Source organism: Molothrus aeneus, chromosome 1 (genome assembly GCF_037042795.1).
Source record: "Molothrus aeneus isolate 106 chromosome 1, BPBGC_Maene_1.0, whole genome shotgun sequence".
NCBI lineage: Eukaryota > Metazoa > Chordata > Aves > Passeriformes > Icteridae > Molothrus > Molothrus aeneus.
In genome coordinates this window covers 131,434,145-131,451,925 of record NC_089646.1, presented here as the reverse complement: position 1 = coordinate 131,451,925, position 17,781 = coordinate 131,434,145, and the positions used below count along the sequence as shown (strand labels likewise).

Below are 17,781 nucleotides of genomic sequence, written 5' to 3'. Positions count from 1 at the left end.
CAAGTAACATTGGAGGGAAATCACACAGATGATACTTTGGGGGCAAGACTTTCAATAGAGGACCAGTGGAAGGCACTGAATATTGAAGCTTCCAACTCACAGTGTTGGTGCATTTTAGTAACACTCAAAGCACCCTTTTTCCTTCCATGCTTGGAGAATCAGGGAGGTGCCACACCAGCAAAAGGGAAGAGAGCTGTGTGCATGGGGAGGAGTAGAAGCAGTGTGGGGGGCACTCCAGAGCAGCAGTGCTGAGCCCCCAGCATGCTGCTAGAGGTAGGTTATACTGAATGAGCTGTGATTTTGTCTTGAAAATTTAATGCTTTCATTAATTCACAGAGTATTTTTCCCCAGATCCACAGCTAAAACTCCAAGGATAAAATATGTGGTCATGAGAAATGCATCTAGCCATACTATTTTTTCTAAGGTAAATATTAAATCCTTCTTAGAAAGAAGTCAGTTGTTTTGGCAGCAAAGTGCCACATACAAAGTACCTGGAGAAGAGAAGTACTCTGGATCCTTCTGAGAACAATGGGGGCAAAGTAAAAGCAGAGTAACCCAGATGAAAACTAATACCTGAGGAAAAAAATGTTTTTCTTAAATCCTTGGTGAATGAGATATTAACCTACCTGTCTTTTTATTCTTTAAATAAAATATATGGAACAAGGATTTTGTTTCTCACAAATTAATATGTGGACTTGCTTTTTTGAGAACGCTCAGAAATCTGTATTTTATGGAGTTGCAAAGAAACTTTGCTTATGAAGCAGCAGATAGGGCACATTCAGCAAGCATATTATTGCTTAGCTTCCACATAATTTCTGCAGCTAAACAATATTAAATGTTTCAGTAAATCACTGCATCATTAAGGACCTAAAGGGCAAAGATGTGTCAAACTGAGTATGCTGCTTTGTCTCAACTTTTCCTACATCCAAGGTTACAGCAGGACAGTTCAGTGGCATACTCCCAAACACCGAGCCACTGCCAACACTTTCTTAATGGGATTAAATTCTGCCTTGTTACTGTACAAAGACACATTTTAAGTACACTTGGCCATTTATTTGATGTATGATTCTCTTTGGCTGAATTATTAGCCTGGAACTGTGAATAGTAAATTCTTTATTTCATTTCTTGCTGTAGTTCTCCTAAAATTTATGCAATTAGTAATAGAGATTAGTAGAATGGAGAAGTAAGATGAATCATTTAGAAATTTTTCCCTTCCATTAGTATCCCTATCAATAATTGAATAAATACTGGAAGAAGTAAAGCATATTGATGTACATACAACTAAAAACCATTGAATTGATAAATAGCTGTCCAGAAGGACTCTTCTGAGTTGACACCCTGCCTTGCAGAATTGGAAGGAAAGGAATACATTTGGCAGTAATACTACCCACAGCTAAATAAGGCACTGGCTGGTCACAGACAGGACTTGGAGGCTGGCATGGAGATGGAGATGGGCATGGAACTTCTGTCAAATTGGGCCTCTGGTACCTTTCTGCTGCAGGCAATAGAGCAGCAGGGATCATCCCTACAAAGACATCCTTGGACCATGACATACGTGGCAGCCACAGTCACAGCAGATCAAACATGATGAAAATATTTCTGGTTGCTGCAAACACTAAACGAAACTGTAACTAAAAGGCAGTTTTCTCCTCCTTGAAGCTGGCCAAGAGAACCTGTACAGTGGCCCAGGTTGACCAGGCTCTTTCCTGCCAGCTCAGCAGCAGTGCAGCAGCACAGCACAGCCTGGCTTCCCCTGCCCTGGACCCCGCAGCGGGGACTTCCACCAGCTTCAGTGCTGCCTGTTGCAGAGGTGGGGAGGAAATTAGAATGTTACAATTAGATCTGTTATATGTAGGTGTCATCTCCAGGAGGTGACACCCCTGCAGGACCCCTGCCGGCAGCTGGAGACCTCTGCATTCCCAGGAGTGGGTGGCTCACCAGAGGGCAGCCGTATGCTGCAGTCTTACACCAGTCGGTACCCACTCGGACACAAACTCCTACTGCAGAGTTGTTAACATCATAAAATACATTCTACAATAATTTCTGAGAACTCCTCACTCACCATGAACACGTCACAACTGAGACTCTACTCCTGCAATTGTCCTTTGCTTGCTAAAACATTGATTTATTAAAGACTTGATCCTGATCTTATTTCACAGCTATATAATTCCACTGCTATGACATTATCCCAAAAGACTTTAGAATACAATGCATAAATGTGGAAAAATTAGGAGGATTCCCAAATGGTACATGGGCAGAACATCCCTGGTTTTGATCTTGATACTGAAGACGTTAAACTTGGTCCTCCCTTCTTGAAGACTGGTAGAAACCACAGCATGTGTATGTTGCAATTGCAAGGGTAAATGTGAGAGGTTAATTAAGATAATGGCTTCTATCACAGATCAGTGTTGTCTTTCATTTGTCTATATTCTAAAAAACTTCCCATTTCTGTGTATAATCACCAAGGATATGCGTTGGTGACTAACTGTGCTTTGTAATGAAGCACAGTTGTCCAGCTCCTTCCCACAAAGGAACAAGTCAACACTACCAGGGTCTGCACTGCTAACAAGGACTGCACCGCCTCCAGTGCAAAAGCCACCATTGGTAGAATTAAAACAAATTTATGGCAAAAATTAAAACATTTATATTTTAACATCTCCAGACTTTATTAGGTGTTCTTTATACAGTCATCTGGTATGTTTAAAGGGTGAGCAATCATATAAAAGGAAATATGGTCATAACTGATTGAAGTAATAAAACCCTGAAACTAAATAACATCTCATAACTCATTACACAGCATATATTAGATTTCATTACATCAGTATATGACTTAGTAGTAAATTCTCCTGTTGGTCATAAACCTCTAAAGTGTTGTCATCCTGAAAAATGAAATTTAAAAAGGGAAGAAGACAATGCCAGGACATTCTGGTGGTGCTTGTTCTGTTACAGCACAGCCCCACCTTGCGTCAGGGTGAGCTGGCCTTGATTGGTGATGCTGGAGATGGGTGATGTGTTTTTCCCCACTGTTATCATTGTGTCCAGGACAGAGCCAGCCCTCCACCTGGGGCATTGGCATTGCCAGGGTTCATTTTTGTGTAGCTGACCTAATGCTGAGCCTGTCACCTTTCTGTGCTGATGAAGCCACCTGTATCTCTGGCACTGGGCAGCTCTTGCAAGGGTGGTGGCTGAGCACACCCTCCCTCCTGCATCCCTGTCTGTACAGGGGTTCAGGAACCCCACTGAGCAGGTGGTGGGGAAGCAGCAAAGTGCTGGTAACAGTGGCCAGAGCCGTGGGCTGGGAGCCTGTGTTCCCTCTGCCGTGGCACTGGGCAGCGCTAGCTGCTGCTGCTGTTTGCTGCTACCACCCCAGGCAGGCCATGTGGGGGTGGTTGCTGCCACCCAGCTTCCTCACCCTCCCCATGCTTTCCCCTGCCCTTGTTCACAGCCTGAGGCACGGCTGCAAGCTGGCAAACATGGCTCTGTCACATGCCCTGGGCTGCAGGGAGCTGGATGGACACCCCAGACACTCACCACTTGGACAGATGGCATGGCTGGAGCTCAGTGGGACTGTGATCTGGAGCTCTCAGAAGGGACCTTGGAGAGGCAGTTCACCAATTCATGTTACCCATGGAAACACCAGCATGGGGGATTTCCAAAATCCCCTCTCTTTCTAAGGCTGAAGCATTTCCTAGCTGATTTCCAAAGGCCATTCAGGATGCTGGTGCCTCCCCAAATCCTTCAAAGGGCTGAGCAGAGGGTCACTGATGACCTGAGCATGCTCCATGAGTCCAGTGACCTGCTGGTGTGTTTAAGGGAAGTAGCAGTCACATGCAATGAGGAGAGGAGCCGAGCTTATTTCTGGCATAAGCTCACCATTCCCACTGCTTTTTTGTGCTACAAACAACAAATGCTTCAGAGAAACTGCACAAAAATGAACCTTGGAGCTGGGGACAGGCTCTGGTAAGTGTTTGAGCCACCCAGCTACAGCATCAGGGACCTGCTCCCCATCTTCTTGCAGCTCCCAGAGTCTTGAACTCTGGTTGTGCTGTAGCACAGCACCAACACCTCATCTGGAGCTCTGTCCTCCAGCTGCTCAGGCCAGGTCTGAGCAGGGGACCAGTCCTGTGGCTGGGAAAGCTGATTTCCCCCAGGGCCAGCAAAGTGGCAGTTTTTACCCAGGTTGCCTCTTTCCATTTGAGTGTAAGGGCTGGTATCTGCTTCCTCAGGATCAGATGGGTTTCTGCTAGTGAGATGGGCAGCAGGTCCCTCATTCTAGGCTAGGAGATTCTGCTAAAATGATTTCTGAGCAGATTTGCTAGGATCAGTCCACAGCAAACCCCTTGCTGCAGGGCTCATCTCTATGCAGCGTGCCATAGTTCAGGTTCGAGATAGGCTCTGAGACATGTCCACCCAGGCACAGAGACTGTTGTGGCTCTTGGTGTCAGCTGTGAACAGTGGATCTTCCTCTCTACAATTCCCCAAAAAGCTTTTATGTTGTTTCATTTGAGAACCAACCTCCCCTCCTCCATCTGACAGCTTATAATTACCCAGAGCAACTGGTCAGCAACTACACCATTTGCAACATCTGGGAGATCTTAAGGCAGATCCCAATCCAAGCTGCACTGATGTAATTGTTTTGCTGGGTGAAGGATGATAACTCTCCTCACTTAAGATTATACTCCTTCAAAATAATCCAATGGTTTTTTTGAGGCTCACTTATGTCAACACGTGCTTTATTGTGTCTTATGTGTTTTTAAAGTGCTGGGTGGAAGCAGCTGGAGGAGAAGTCCCCTTTCAAAGCACACTTCCTCTTGTTCTTTTTGAAGTAGCTTGTTGAATAAGGCTTTAATGGCTGTTTTAGACATGTTCAGATGCACCACTGGGTTTGATATACTTATGAAAAGCTAAGGATGGAAATTCATTGAAGAGATCCCCCAGAGCTCCAAAGGTGAAGGTGACTGCACCCCTCCTTTCCACGAGGAAGAGCAAGAGTCTGTGACCAGATAAAAATCAAAGCTGTACTTCTGAAAGGAAATATGGTCTGTTACTTTTACTTTTCTCTAGAATTTTTTTGTGTGTTTTTGCTATATAAAATATATAAATAAGGCATGTCTAGTTGCTGTCAGTGCAGCCCCATGTCCTGACTTTGCCCTGTCCTAGGTGCCCAGGTGCTCCTAGGCAGGGATGACTGCCTCCATAGAGCTCTGAAATGATGATCTCACCCCTCCTCTGGTACCTTGGCTTTTGCAGTGTTCAGAGCAGGGCAGAGCCAAGCCTCACCTGGCAGCAGGATGCATCTTGCTTTTTAGCAGAGCCACCCCTACCTTGCCACGACAGTGTGGGGAGCTCCAGCAGGCTGGCTGAGTGCTGAGCATTGCTGAGGGCTCTCTTGCACATTGATGGAGTTTTCACCCACCTTCTTCAGGATTAGAGACTGCACTGAGAAACATGAAGAACTTGAAGAAACATGGAGAATTGAAGCAAACCAAACAGCTCAAGCTGCTTTTATGACTATTTCATAATAGTATCTTTTTAAACTAATACTCCACTGGGGAACACAACTTGCAGACAGAAAACCCTCTGAAGTGCCTTGAAGAGATCTGAGCTTTGGACTCTGAACTTTGCTGCTTATAAACGATCATTTCAATCTGCTAGGCCACAGTGGGAGTATGAGGCTTCATAAAAGGGCTTAGGTGTTGGAATACTGAGCGCAGCAGTGCTTAAAACCATGTCTCATTATGCAGCCACCCTTTGCAATCCAGAAGATTTAGACACAAAGAACCAGATCCATGCAGGCCAGTGGGGAACCACTTTAGGAAGGGCTGAGGAGAGCACAGCCCAGCTGTGCTGAGTTATCTCCTTCTGATCAGATTTCAGGCTCCAGGTCCTTTCCCAGCACAGGAACCAAAGCAGCACACTCTCATAAAGCAGCAACAATTCCAGCACTTGCTTAGGCTTTGGAAGAGAAAGATCCAGTGTTCCTCTTTTCAGCAGAGATGTGAGCATCCAAAACTCAGACCTACCCTGTAACTGTGGGGGCATCTTCTTGAAGATATTCTGGTTTTCATGAAAGAAACAGATGAGGTTGTGCCACGAGAGATGGACACTGAGGTCCTGTCTGGGCATCCTGGAGGCAGGGCAAGGACAACTTGGGTTCCACTCACAGTAAGGTTCAGTGGATGATCTTTGAATATTCTTTAGGGAAAACTTAAGCCTCAATGAGTGCCATGAACTTGGCATTCCCAAACTTAGAACACACAGGTGTCACTCTCTGCAGTGGCCTGAAAAGCACCTTTGCCTTTGTCAAACTACCTCATACTTCTCTCCACATGCTCATACTCAGTGGTCCCATTTCCCAAAATTTATTAAACCACGTGTTTGCACATAAATGCATCAACTCCACCTCATCCTCAGCATGCACATCTAAAGCAGGCAAAGGGGATTGAGGTCAACTTATATCCCTTATACTTCCTTCAGATCCCTGCACATGATTCCCTAATCCTGGGTCTACCTCAACCCCTATCCCACCCTGCATTCCTCACTCAAGCCCTTGGACTATCTCCCTGATCCAGTGCCAGGGCTCAGGTACTACAGGAGAGAGCAGGGCAGAAGCTGGTGGGCAGTAATTGCCCAGACAGGCAAGTGCCTCTAGGCAGGTGGAGTCAGGCACTGACCTTATTTTGAAGCACATCATTAACCAGCCTAGAGAAAAGCCCTAAGCAACCAATTTGAGTCCTCGTGTCTCCAGGTATAGCTTATCAGACCTTTCATAGTGGAAGAGAGATAGCCAAAAGGATTAATAGTCCCACTTGTGCTCCAGAAAATATGTAAATATTATGTAAAATATGTAAGCATTCACCAAGAAGGGAACTGTGAATCCACACCTTTTGTGAAGAAAAATTGAGCTGACAGGCTGCCAGCATAACTCAGCATTAAATCACCAGTGAGCAGAAGGCATTGAGGGCTCTTTCTACAGACATGTCTTAACACGTACCTTGCCAGGAAGGCAGAGGTGCAGATGCTTTCTGTACCTTGGGACAGCACACTTGCCTGTCACTTCATCCCAGTAACACCAGCAGAGGCTCTGGCTGAGTCAGGGACTTCTTGACACTGAAGCAAGCTTACAGCTCCACATGGCCTGCAGAGCAGTTTGAGGAAACAGTTTTGGGATCAGGCCCCATGGTATTTAGATGCTAACACAAACTGTTTATAATGAAGTTCATGGCCTACAATTTTTCAAGATGTTAGCCCCTTGGGCCCTAGATCAGCTAAGAGAGGCTATGAGAAGTGAAGTTACTCTGGGGTGTCACCCTGGAGGGGTTGCCTCTGCCTGTTCTGCTGCCCAGGAACAGCCCTTGCCCTGGCCACAGATTCAGTCAATGAAACCCGAGTGCTAACACTGGAGAAATCCTGATGGTCATCTTTGACCTTTGCTATCAAGAGAGAAAATGCCTCAAGTCAGAATGTGTTTACCATACTAATGCTAAAACTCTTCCACTAAAATGACAAGCACAATGTTTCATCAAAATTCTTATGGGATTTGTATCTGCTGTAGCTCTCTTTCAGATGGAAGTTGGATGTAAAACAAGCATATGTTTCTTGTTACAGTGCTGAAAAAAATCCATTGTTTTGGGGTTGACCAATTCAAAATTTAAGGAAATCAGTCTGACATAGCAAACATGATCTTCAGCAATCAAAATGTATTTTTGTATTTCATTATGTATTTAATAGAGAGAACTTCAAGTGAAGCACAGGTTTGCTCAAAAGTGATGAAGAATAATTTAAGCTAAAACTATCATCAATGTCAGCTCAGACTCTTAAATTTTACACACATAATTTGGATGTGGTGAACTGCAAAAACACCTCAGTAATTTATGGAATCCCTACAAAATTTATATCCAAAAAACTACATTAACAAAGGTGAAGGTTTTGAAATCAGGAATAAGGAGATGCAAAATAAATTGCAGGTTCACATTTCAGGCACTCTTCTCATTCAGAAATTGTTTACAATCCTCTTCAGTGCACGACTCATCCTTCCTTTCTGAAAGTACCAGGTACAGGCCACAAATACATCATCTTCTATGCAAGTATTTTTGCACTTACCACCAGAGGAATGAGGATAGTGAGAATCCCTGTGAAATTTGCTCCTGCTACCACCACCTGTAGTAACCATTGTGTGTATGGATAAATACCAACACTCACACCTAATATTTTCAGAACTGATGAACTGAACCCAGACATAGATGTGATTACTCTGCACTTCTGCAGATGTAGCTCCAAGCACAGATATATTAAGCACTTAGCAAAATTCTCATGGAGCTTCTGTGAACCAAGTATCTTGCTTAGTAAAACAGAAGAACCTTGTGATAGCAGAATAAAGAAATCCCAGTTCTCCAATGCACTATGTCCTTTCCTTCCGCATCAGACTCTTTTCTCTCTTCTTTCCTTTTCCCTTTCCTTTCCCCTTTCCTCTTCCTTTTTCCTTTCCTTTTTTTTCCCTTTCCTTTTTCTTTTTCCTTTTTTCTTTCCCCTTTCCCTCCTTTCCCCTCCTTTCCTTTCCCCCCTATCTGACCCCCTTTACTGTTACTGAGCTTTTCTTTAAAATGAGGCAGCTTTGCAGATAGCAAGCTGATGGCTGCACAGGCAGGGATGATTCAGAGGGCAGGATCCCACAGAGAGATGGACAGGTGGGGTAGAATCAATATAGTGAAATTACAGCTCTGAAACTCCATTTTTGCAAATGCATTCCTTCCCATCCCAGACATTTTTAAGCATAACTGCAAGCATTCAAAATTGGGAATAAGGCTGACCCTCCAACTTGTCACCAGCAGGATTCAAATCTTACATACAAGAAAACTCCTATTCCTTCTGGCTAAGATTAATGCTTGTCAACTCAGTGTGCATAGAGGAGAACACCAGAAGGCAAATTATGAAATGTCTCCCAAGCTACTCATTCATTAGCCAGTAGCAGAAGCACACAGATCTCACACCACATATCCTAAAGAAGAGTTTGGTCTCTAACACAAAGCTGCCATAGCTCCTGGTTCCCAGGCAATAGATGCCACTCTTACACCAACCTCCTTCCTCCCTATTCCTCATCATTTTTAGATACTCCTAAATGTTTCAAATACACACCCATCTCTGCCAAAAAATGGCAAATAACATTTTCCTTACTAATAGCCTTCCAAGATACAACTAGACAATAGTAAATTTTTCAAAATGCTTTGACAGAAGACTAATTGAGACACTATGGAAATTTGAAGTTAAAAATTGTCAATCCAAATCAGAAGCATCTGAAAACTCATCTAAATGAAGCTTCAGTGAACAGGAAAGCTCTTAACAGCTTAGCTCTTAACAGGATAGGTTCCTTTTTCCTCTTTCCCTTGAGCTGCCCAAAAAAACACTTGGAAAGATGCTTTTATTAACTTCTACTACTGACCTCTGACTCTTTAAGATGTTACATTTGAGAGTAAAGGAGTCAGTGATTTCAGATTGTTTAGGCCAACTGTGGTGTGGCTGCTTTGCACTTCCCTCAAAGGTCAGCCTATTTTTAAGCACCTTATGCCAACAAAGCCCTTTTGTATAAAGCAAGTAATTATTGAGAGGCTTTTTTTAAATCAAAACCAGTGGTCAAATAAGCAGATAAAAGTCATTCCACAGAATTCTAGCTTTAGTAGAAATTTTACCAGCTATGATTTTAAAGTACTACTTTCACTATATAATTAAGTCTTCCAATATAATTCTAAGAGATAATGAAATAGTTCTAATTTCATTAGAAAGCTATACTCTAATAATTCTATAAGGAGAAGTATGAAACTTCATGCCCTATTTGTCTCTTGGAAGAAAATCATAAAGTTCCTAAAAGCACATCAAATTATGTATGGTTCAATCATTAGATTTTACTACAGGAGAAAAACGAAACCTCAAATTCTTAATATATTTTCCATGCAGACTTTAGAGGAATATTGGCAATGAAGGTATTTTTGCAGAATTTTGTTTTGCCACATCAGGCTGTCAAGTTCTGAGGGATCACTGTATCAATCCTACAGATGTAAGGGACTTAAGCAAGCAAGGAAATGTTAGCAACAGAGTGATGAGCAAAGCTAAAAGCTTCTAATTCAATATTTTATTATTTGGTTATACCAATTCAAAACTGCAGATGTGGTTTGCTCCTTTTTCTTTTTGTAAACTGAGTGTTGTATTTGGCAGACAAGCATGCATAACAAAAGGAAAAAAGCAAACCTTGAGGCCATCATGCAAGATTCTGTATTTTATGCAGAAGGTTACACAACAGGCTCTGAATTTTATGCTTTATACCAGTATCTGCCTCAAATTCACACTACCATTGAACTACAGAAGACTAAACTCCAGGTTTTCAGCCAGTATTTTCTGGATACGAATCACTAAAAACTAGAGCATGCTTTAGGTGATGAAAAAAACCCTTGAGAAGTTAACTATGTTAAGTACTATGTTGTTTAAAGTACATCAGAATACCACTTTTACTCTTTAAAAGAATAAAAAGTCTCAAAAAGCAGAAGTGAGACAGTCATTATGGTTTACATGAAAATAGTTTTTAAGGCTTAACAATGTATATGGTATAAAACGTTAGTGAAACATTTCCTATTTTATGATGAAGGAATCATCTATATTTTCCATTTTTACAATATGTATCTGCTTGGGTACACAGGATATTACATTCTGCTGTCTCACAATACCATTGTAACATCAATACTGGTTCTGTATTGCTGTCCACAGTAACAATTGATGAATGAATATCAAATCTTCTTTAACTTAAGAGAGCAACTAGCACCAACAGCCTTGAACATTTCTTACCTAATTCTACTACTGCAAAAAACAGCTGTATGATGAAAAGAGCAAGAATCAAAAGCTGGAATGAAGACTGCATACCACTAAGCTAATGTGTAATGTATATGCTCACAGGAAAGATCTGAACATTAGCTTGTTAACATTTAAAAAGAACTCTTCCAAGATTTTTATAGTTTGACATGTTTATTTTAGTTGGATGATCAGACTCAATGAACAAGCTGAAACAGTATTCCTCAGCCCCACAACTGCCTCCCTATGGACTTCTACAACCAAATGTTTAAAATAACAGAAATATCTGGATATTTGCATGAAGTAGTTCAATAGTTACTTCTTGTTCCATGCTTCCCTTTCTTGTCTTTCACGGATTACTTCTTTTAGGTATGGTTCAAGATAACGGTGATCCTGAAAAAGAAGAGATATATAGAAATATATTTAAACTTACAGCAAGGTCCAGAAACATCTCAAGTCATTCCTACAGACTATTTCTTTCTAATTCCTTCCCAGGTTTGACTAAACACCAACCTATCAAGGAAAACAAACAAACAAACAAAAAAATCCAGCCTTTCTTACCCTGAAAATGCAAACCTTGTGTCTGCCAAGTCTGTGATGACAAGTTCTCTACTGCAGCAACCACTAATTCCTAATGCCTCATCAACGTTAGCAGGCAAAGTGATGTTTCCAGTTATGCCTTTAGAAACAGTGTTCCTTTTGGCAGATACTCAAATGTACTAGATCCACTTTAATTAGTTCAAAGGTCAACAATAATACTCCAGATAATCTCTTTTTGAGCATAACCTCTAAACAGCACTGCAAACTTGTATTTGATAGAACACCCTGACCATATTTAACACCTACAAACCAAACTGCTGCTTGGGGAAATATGTGACCAATTATTCAATGCAGCAGTTACCTAAATATGAGATATGAGACTAAAAGAAACAGCCTCTGCTTATTCAGAGATGCATTAATACCTTTATACTCTCCTATCGTCAAAAGTTTGACGATAAAATTCCTCTCTGCCAGGTAATCTGGAGAAAGCTGAGGTGGAGAGTGATGCAAAGTCTGTCAACCAATTCATTACCAAAAAATAAAATTTAGTTACATCTGATAAGGAAAGTGCAGTTTGTTTTTTTAAAGTACAAGGTGGCACTTATTTTAATGCATGATTTCCCTTCAAATTATTCTTCTTTGGCACCTTCATGAATAAAAGCTTTGGCTCAAGATTTTCTGCAAGATTAAGAAATTAATCAGAAAAGCAGGAGACCTCCTTTAAGAATTCCAAAGCTATTTACATTGTATTTCTTTATCTGACAGCTTAGAAGAAATATTTTGTCTGAACGCAAACAATGCACTGTGATTCTGAGCTGCAGCTTAACCTTCTGTCATCCTGAGAAAAATTTATTAATTCCAACAGAAAACCAGATTTTTAAACTGCAATCCAAAGTGTTTTCCAGAGCTATTCCATCAGATATTGATTCATTCACTACATAGAACATGTAAACATGTGTCTCCCCAGAGAATGCAAATCCCAACCACCAGTGCCATTTAAGAGCTGCACCCTGGAAACATTCCATGCACACACCTCTTCATACTTCACCCACTGGTCTTTGGGAAGGATCTGATGTTTCAAGCTTAAGTCCAGAGCTCGCTTTATGCGGAATACTCTCTCGTTGTACAGGTGCTCTGGAAGTCTCTTCAGTGCTTCTTTCACATCATCGTCTTCATGCAATGTATCATCCAGCATTAACCCTGCACCAAGAAGAAGTTACAGTACCACTGAATAAATGCTCTTCGGTAAGATTTAGGATTGACACTTGCCCATGTACCATGAGCAAAACACTTCCAGCACAAAATTATTAAGAAAAGTCAAACTAATCCAGGAGAGCCACTAATTGCTCAGAGAGAACATGCAATCCTAACACAGACTCCATTTACTTTTTTCACTCCTTTTCTTAAAGAGGAATAAGGAAAATAGGTATTTCATTCAATGTGTTTCATGAGAATATACACAGACAGAACAAAAACTTCTCTGGATCTAAGGAGAGAACTTCTGTGCATCTAATTTTGTATCTCTGTTAAAGATGACTGTCCAGGTAAAGGGTTTTTGAGAGCTCCGAATCCATTAGAGTCAGTCAGCCACAGATGAGACTCCATCAGTACTGAAGAATATTTCTCTAAACTGCCCTGTTCATGATGACCAGACCTCTGCTGACTATATGAAGCTATGGAAACCCAAAGCTCTATCTTGGTGTGTGAGCTCCAAAACAGAAGTTAAATCAGGGAGAAACACCCAGACTTCTCAAAACTAATCACACTCCCACGCCTTCTGTGCAACAAAGGATTCTTGAAACTCAACCAACCTTTCTGTAAGGTTCAGTATTAAGAAAATAGGACAAAACATTACTTCTTTGGCATTCCAAGGTGATTACTACAACATACCTACTGACTTGTTGTTAAAGGTATTCAACTCATGCAACTGATTTGGCAGTAATGTCTCAATAAAAGAAAAATTTGAGTCACATATTTTTAAATTCAGTTTTGTAATTTATTTCAAAGGCACAGGGAGCACTGCTGCTAGTTTAATCACTATATTAAATCTGGTGCTTCTCTAATTTTTCACTTGCATTTCCAGAGAAGCAGCAGAAATAAGAATTTCAGCAGACAGGCACTATAAAAGAGGAATTAAGCATTGCATCCCTGGAGGAAGGAGCTAAGCTACTTGTTTACAGTTTTCTTGTAATTCTTTTCTAACTTCCCCAGGTGTGTTAACTTCCTTTAAGAGATTTGTTTGTATTGTGGTGAGCAATAAATTGCAACATCTGAATATTCAGATTCTTGTCATACAAGAACTGTTCTGCCATCTAAATGGTTGAAACAAACTTGGTAAAAACTCTGAATAAACTGAAGGCAATACCATTATGGGACCCTCTTCTCCTTAAGGAAGCCCTGTTTTGATACCTATTCCACCACTGTGCAGGCCAGAGTGATGCCAGCTGAAGTTATGGTGACACAAAGGGCAGAACAACTATAATCCTTTTTGCACTTTGGATACTCTGCCTAAGTAGTGCAGATAGGCTGACTACTATCAGTGAGAGCCTCTCCAGCTTCAAGGGCATTCTGTGGGTTAGAAGACACTGGCCAGTGAAAGTGACTCGGTGGGGAAATGTAAATAATTGAGTTTTCAGGACTGCTTTGTGAAAGTTTTTTCAACTGCCCCAGCTTGGCCTTAGCTGTTAAAAGTTAATTCACTGGAACATGAGCAAACACAGAAATAATGGAAATAACAGAAATAATTGAAGCTATTGCCAACTTTTTTCACCACAGAAGTAGTAGCTAGTTTTGATCAAAAGGACTTATGCCAACCTGCATGTACATATGCCAGCTATGAACCATAACTAGTTTGAGAACTGTTACATTTGCAATTTTTAAAACTCAATGAAACACTTACCATATTTGTTGAATCCAGCTGCATTATAATACCACTTGCAAATCCTGTCAAACAGGCGACCACCTCCTGCAACTGAACATGCAAATGAACATGAACATCAGTTGCACAGCAAGGTAAAATTCAACATTTACACAGTACTATGCAGTACACAAATATTTGCTGGCCTCCAACACATGCAGCAATGTAACATTGCATCAAGTTTGAATTTGACCATACATGACTTGGCCTCCACTTCTCAGTATCCCATAACTGACACTGAACTCATTACATACAAGAGTTTAACCCATTTCACTAAATCGGAATATTAGGCTGCTTTAAGACTTGGAAAAATGCTTCCTCATCAAAGACAACAACAAAACTCTTAGACTCTGTAACATTTACGTGAGCCAAACCCATAGTGTCTGCATAAAGCAAAACCATCAGGCTTTTCCAATAATTTATCTAGGTTCCTTGGCTGTCGCTATATGACTTCAAGCCTAGCTATTATTATACTGTTAAATTATAAATTATACTTCTGCTCTCCTCTCCAAATATTTGAATGCTATTCCTTTTTCAAGGAGCTGCCAAAGTCAACCATGAAATCCACACTAAAACCTCAAAAAACCCCCAACCAAACAAAAACAATTAATCGGACAAAAAAACCCCCAAAACAAAACAAAACCAGACCTCCATGCCACATATAGCACGTTCACCTTCCTTTAAATGTGGTTCGGGACGGCAGAGGTGCTTTTACACATAAGCAAATACCTCAAAAGGGGTCTAGAAGGCCACGAACGGCACGACACGAGCAACGCAGCGCGGGCGAGCAGTTTTACGTGACTTTTAAGTCATCCGTCTTACCAGCTCATCCCCAAACATCCCAAAAGAGCTCATTAGAGCACTACCTCAGCAGGTTGCTTAGCTACTCCTTCGTCCTTCAGGGCCAGACAAGGAATAACCTTAGCCCGACTGCGCGCCGAGTGGGTACCCGCGCAGGTCAGCAATGCCCGAGGCCCCTCAGGAGCAGCCCAAGGCTTCCTCCAGTGCTCCCGAGCGCTCTCGGCGCCCAGAAAGCTCAGCTGTGGGGGCCAGGCTCCCTCCGCTGCCGCGGGAAGGCCGCTGAGGAGACTCGCCCGGCGACTGTGGAACCGCCACTCACTGTCCCTGTCAAGGGCATACTGTGCACACCAGCTCCCCCTCTCCCCGTTACGGCCCGCCTCGCTGCCCAGCGCGGGCCGAGGTGAGCCCAGCACTGCAGGCGGGAGGGGGCCAGGGACAGACCCGGCCCCGCCGCCCCCTCAGCGCCCGCGCTGCCCCGTCAGCGCCCCAGTCGCCTCACCAGGCGCCCTCGCCGCCATCTTGACCTCGGCGCCGCGCGGCCTCCTGGGTACGGCGCGGGGGGGGGCGGGCCCGCCCATGCCGGCCCAGCGGTGGCGCCTGCGCTCTGGCCGGGGGGCAGGAATAAGTGACAGGAAACAACAGAAAAATAAAAATTCGTTTTGTAAAGCACGAAAAGCAAAGCAACAATGGGTGACGCCAAGGAGCAGAAAGCTATCTCTGCTCAGGTATCGCAGCCGCCAGGTGAGCGGGTGGCACAGAGCGCTGCATCTGCCCAGGCCTTCCTGCAGGAAGGGACCACTGCGAACTGAAAGAAACAAAATGCCGACGTGGGGGGGAGCACAGAAATTGGTAGTAGGTAACGCAGTGGGTAATTTCAGCCAGAAAAGTTTGTGGTTTATTTTTAATCGTAAAGCCACAAAGGTTTTGTCATGGTCCTCAAAAAGTTCTTTGATCCCCTCTCCCCTTCCATTTTAGCACTCCCTTTAAATGCTTTCTGTCCATTTTTCATCGTGGTTCGGGGAAGCTATTTCGGCAGAAGCTTGTGAATTCAACAATTCAAAGAAACTGGTTTTGCTCTGGCAGCAATCATTCCTACATTTAAAAATAGTAAAGGAATTTAAAGCTCAAACTTTGAGACATTCGACATATACAGACTCTGTAATATAATTTCTGTTACGATGGTTTGGCACATGGTAATAAGGCTAGTGGAGAAAATCTGCAAAAATTAACTCCAACATTATGAGCCCACATTTTTTCTACTAACATTTTTACTGTGAACATTATTTTTTACAATATTATTTGAAGATTACAGTTTGTTATTAGCATTTAATACAGTCAAAAATCCAAGTAAGCATATTGGACTTTGGATACTTTGATTTAACAGGAGGCAATGGGGGGAAGTGCTTAGTCAGCACATTTCAGCCACCATGAAATTTGTTAGGCATCTCCTCCGAGAACAGTCTATTCAATAGAGTATTTCAAGCAATCTTTCCAGGCCAATGGAACAGAAAACATGAGGAAAAATACAAAAGAGATAATCTCAGATTTATTGCAGACAATGAATGTAGTTTTTCAATGTGTTTCAAGCTCTTGTTTTTCTAATTCTTAATTTGAACGAATAAGAATTTCTCCAAAGTTATAATCCAGAATCGCTACTATTCTCATTCTTTAAATCTCTTTAATCTTTATTTCCCACCTATTAATAGAATTTAGCCTTTTGGATTTTATTCTGCTGTGTGCATAAAAATTGGTATTTTTAGCTTCAACAGTGAGGTTTTAAAACTTTGAGGCGTTTTTATTAAATAAGTTTAAATCCAAATTAAAACATCTGGATTTCAGATTTCTTGAGCTATTTTTAATGAAGGAATTCAAACTTCTAAACAACATCAAATAGTTCTGCATGTGGGTTTAGGCAGCTTTTTTGTTTTGTTTGGGAATTTGTTTCACAAATACACTGTGAAGCATTTGATAATTCCATATTAACGTGCTCTGTTTAATGATAAGTTTAAGTATTTTCAATACTCCCATGATGCCCAATGTCAGAATTTACTTCAGCTTTTACAGCTGATCAACTCTTATCACCTTAATATATACTACAGCCTCTTTTCACATGGTTACTTGTGTATTAAAGCCACATGAATCTCATTGGTATGGGGGGGAGAAAAACTGAACACAGGGAAGAGAAAAGTAACTAAAATAAAGTTCTTCTAGATTTCAGGGACAGTAACATCTTTTTTTTTTTTTTTTTTCTTTTTATAATTTTCCTAAATTCTGTTTGCTGGGGTTTTTTTTGGACATTTCTAACCAGCTTTTAGGATACCAATTTCAGCAACAAGCTTCGACAAGAAACACCTTTGTAACCTATTGAGAAAGTGCCTTTCTGTATGAGGAGCTTCACATATTAATGGTGTGATTCTACCATACAAGGAAAAGAATAACATTATTATTATTAGCTCAACCAAGTAAACATATTACTTCACTATCACACTATCTTGCTATTCTAACTTTTGGGGAAGAGGGTGAAAGGAGAAGATAACAGAGGGCAAGATGGGGAATAAGTCACCAGCCAGTTTTTTCCAATCTCCCAAAATTCTGCTATTATCAAAAGCAAAAAAGGAGGAATTTGAATTTACCTTTCTGTTAATGTGCTGCATCATCCACTCTGAATTAAGTTAGTGGTTAATTAT

At 41.7% G+C, this 17,781-nt stretch overlaps 1 protein-coding gene across 1 annotated transcript; it reads right to left on the bottom strand.

Annotated features, from left to right (window-relative positions):
* Positions 1–10,111: 10,111 nt before the first annotated feature.
* Positions 10,112–15,664, bottom strand: UQCRB (ubiquinol-cytochrome c reductase binding protein). The gene is made up of 4 exons (XM_066565146.1): positions 15,594–15,664; positions 14,276–14,347; positions 12,410–12,576; positions 10,112–11,229 (listed from the first exon to the last, which is right to left on the bottom strand). Exons 1-4 carry the CDS (start codon positions 15,610–15,612, stop codon positions 11,152–11,154), a joined length of 336 nt encoding a protein of 111 aa, XP_066421243.1. The 5' UTR covers positions 15,613–15,664; the 3' UTR covers positions 10,112–11,151.
* Between the last annotated feature and the right edge of the window lie 2,117 nt (positions 15,665–17,781).

Coding starts and splice junctions, on each gene's coding strand:
- UQCRB (XM_066565146.1), bottom strand. Junction 12,577..14,275: donor AGCTGGATTCAACAAATATG/GTAAGTGTTTCA, acceptor TTCTTGGTGCAG/GGTTAATGCTGGATGATACA. Junction 11,230..12,409: donor AGTGGGTGAAGTATGAAGAG/GTGTGTGCATGG, acceptor CTTCTTTTTCAG/GATCACCGTTATCTTGAACC.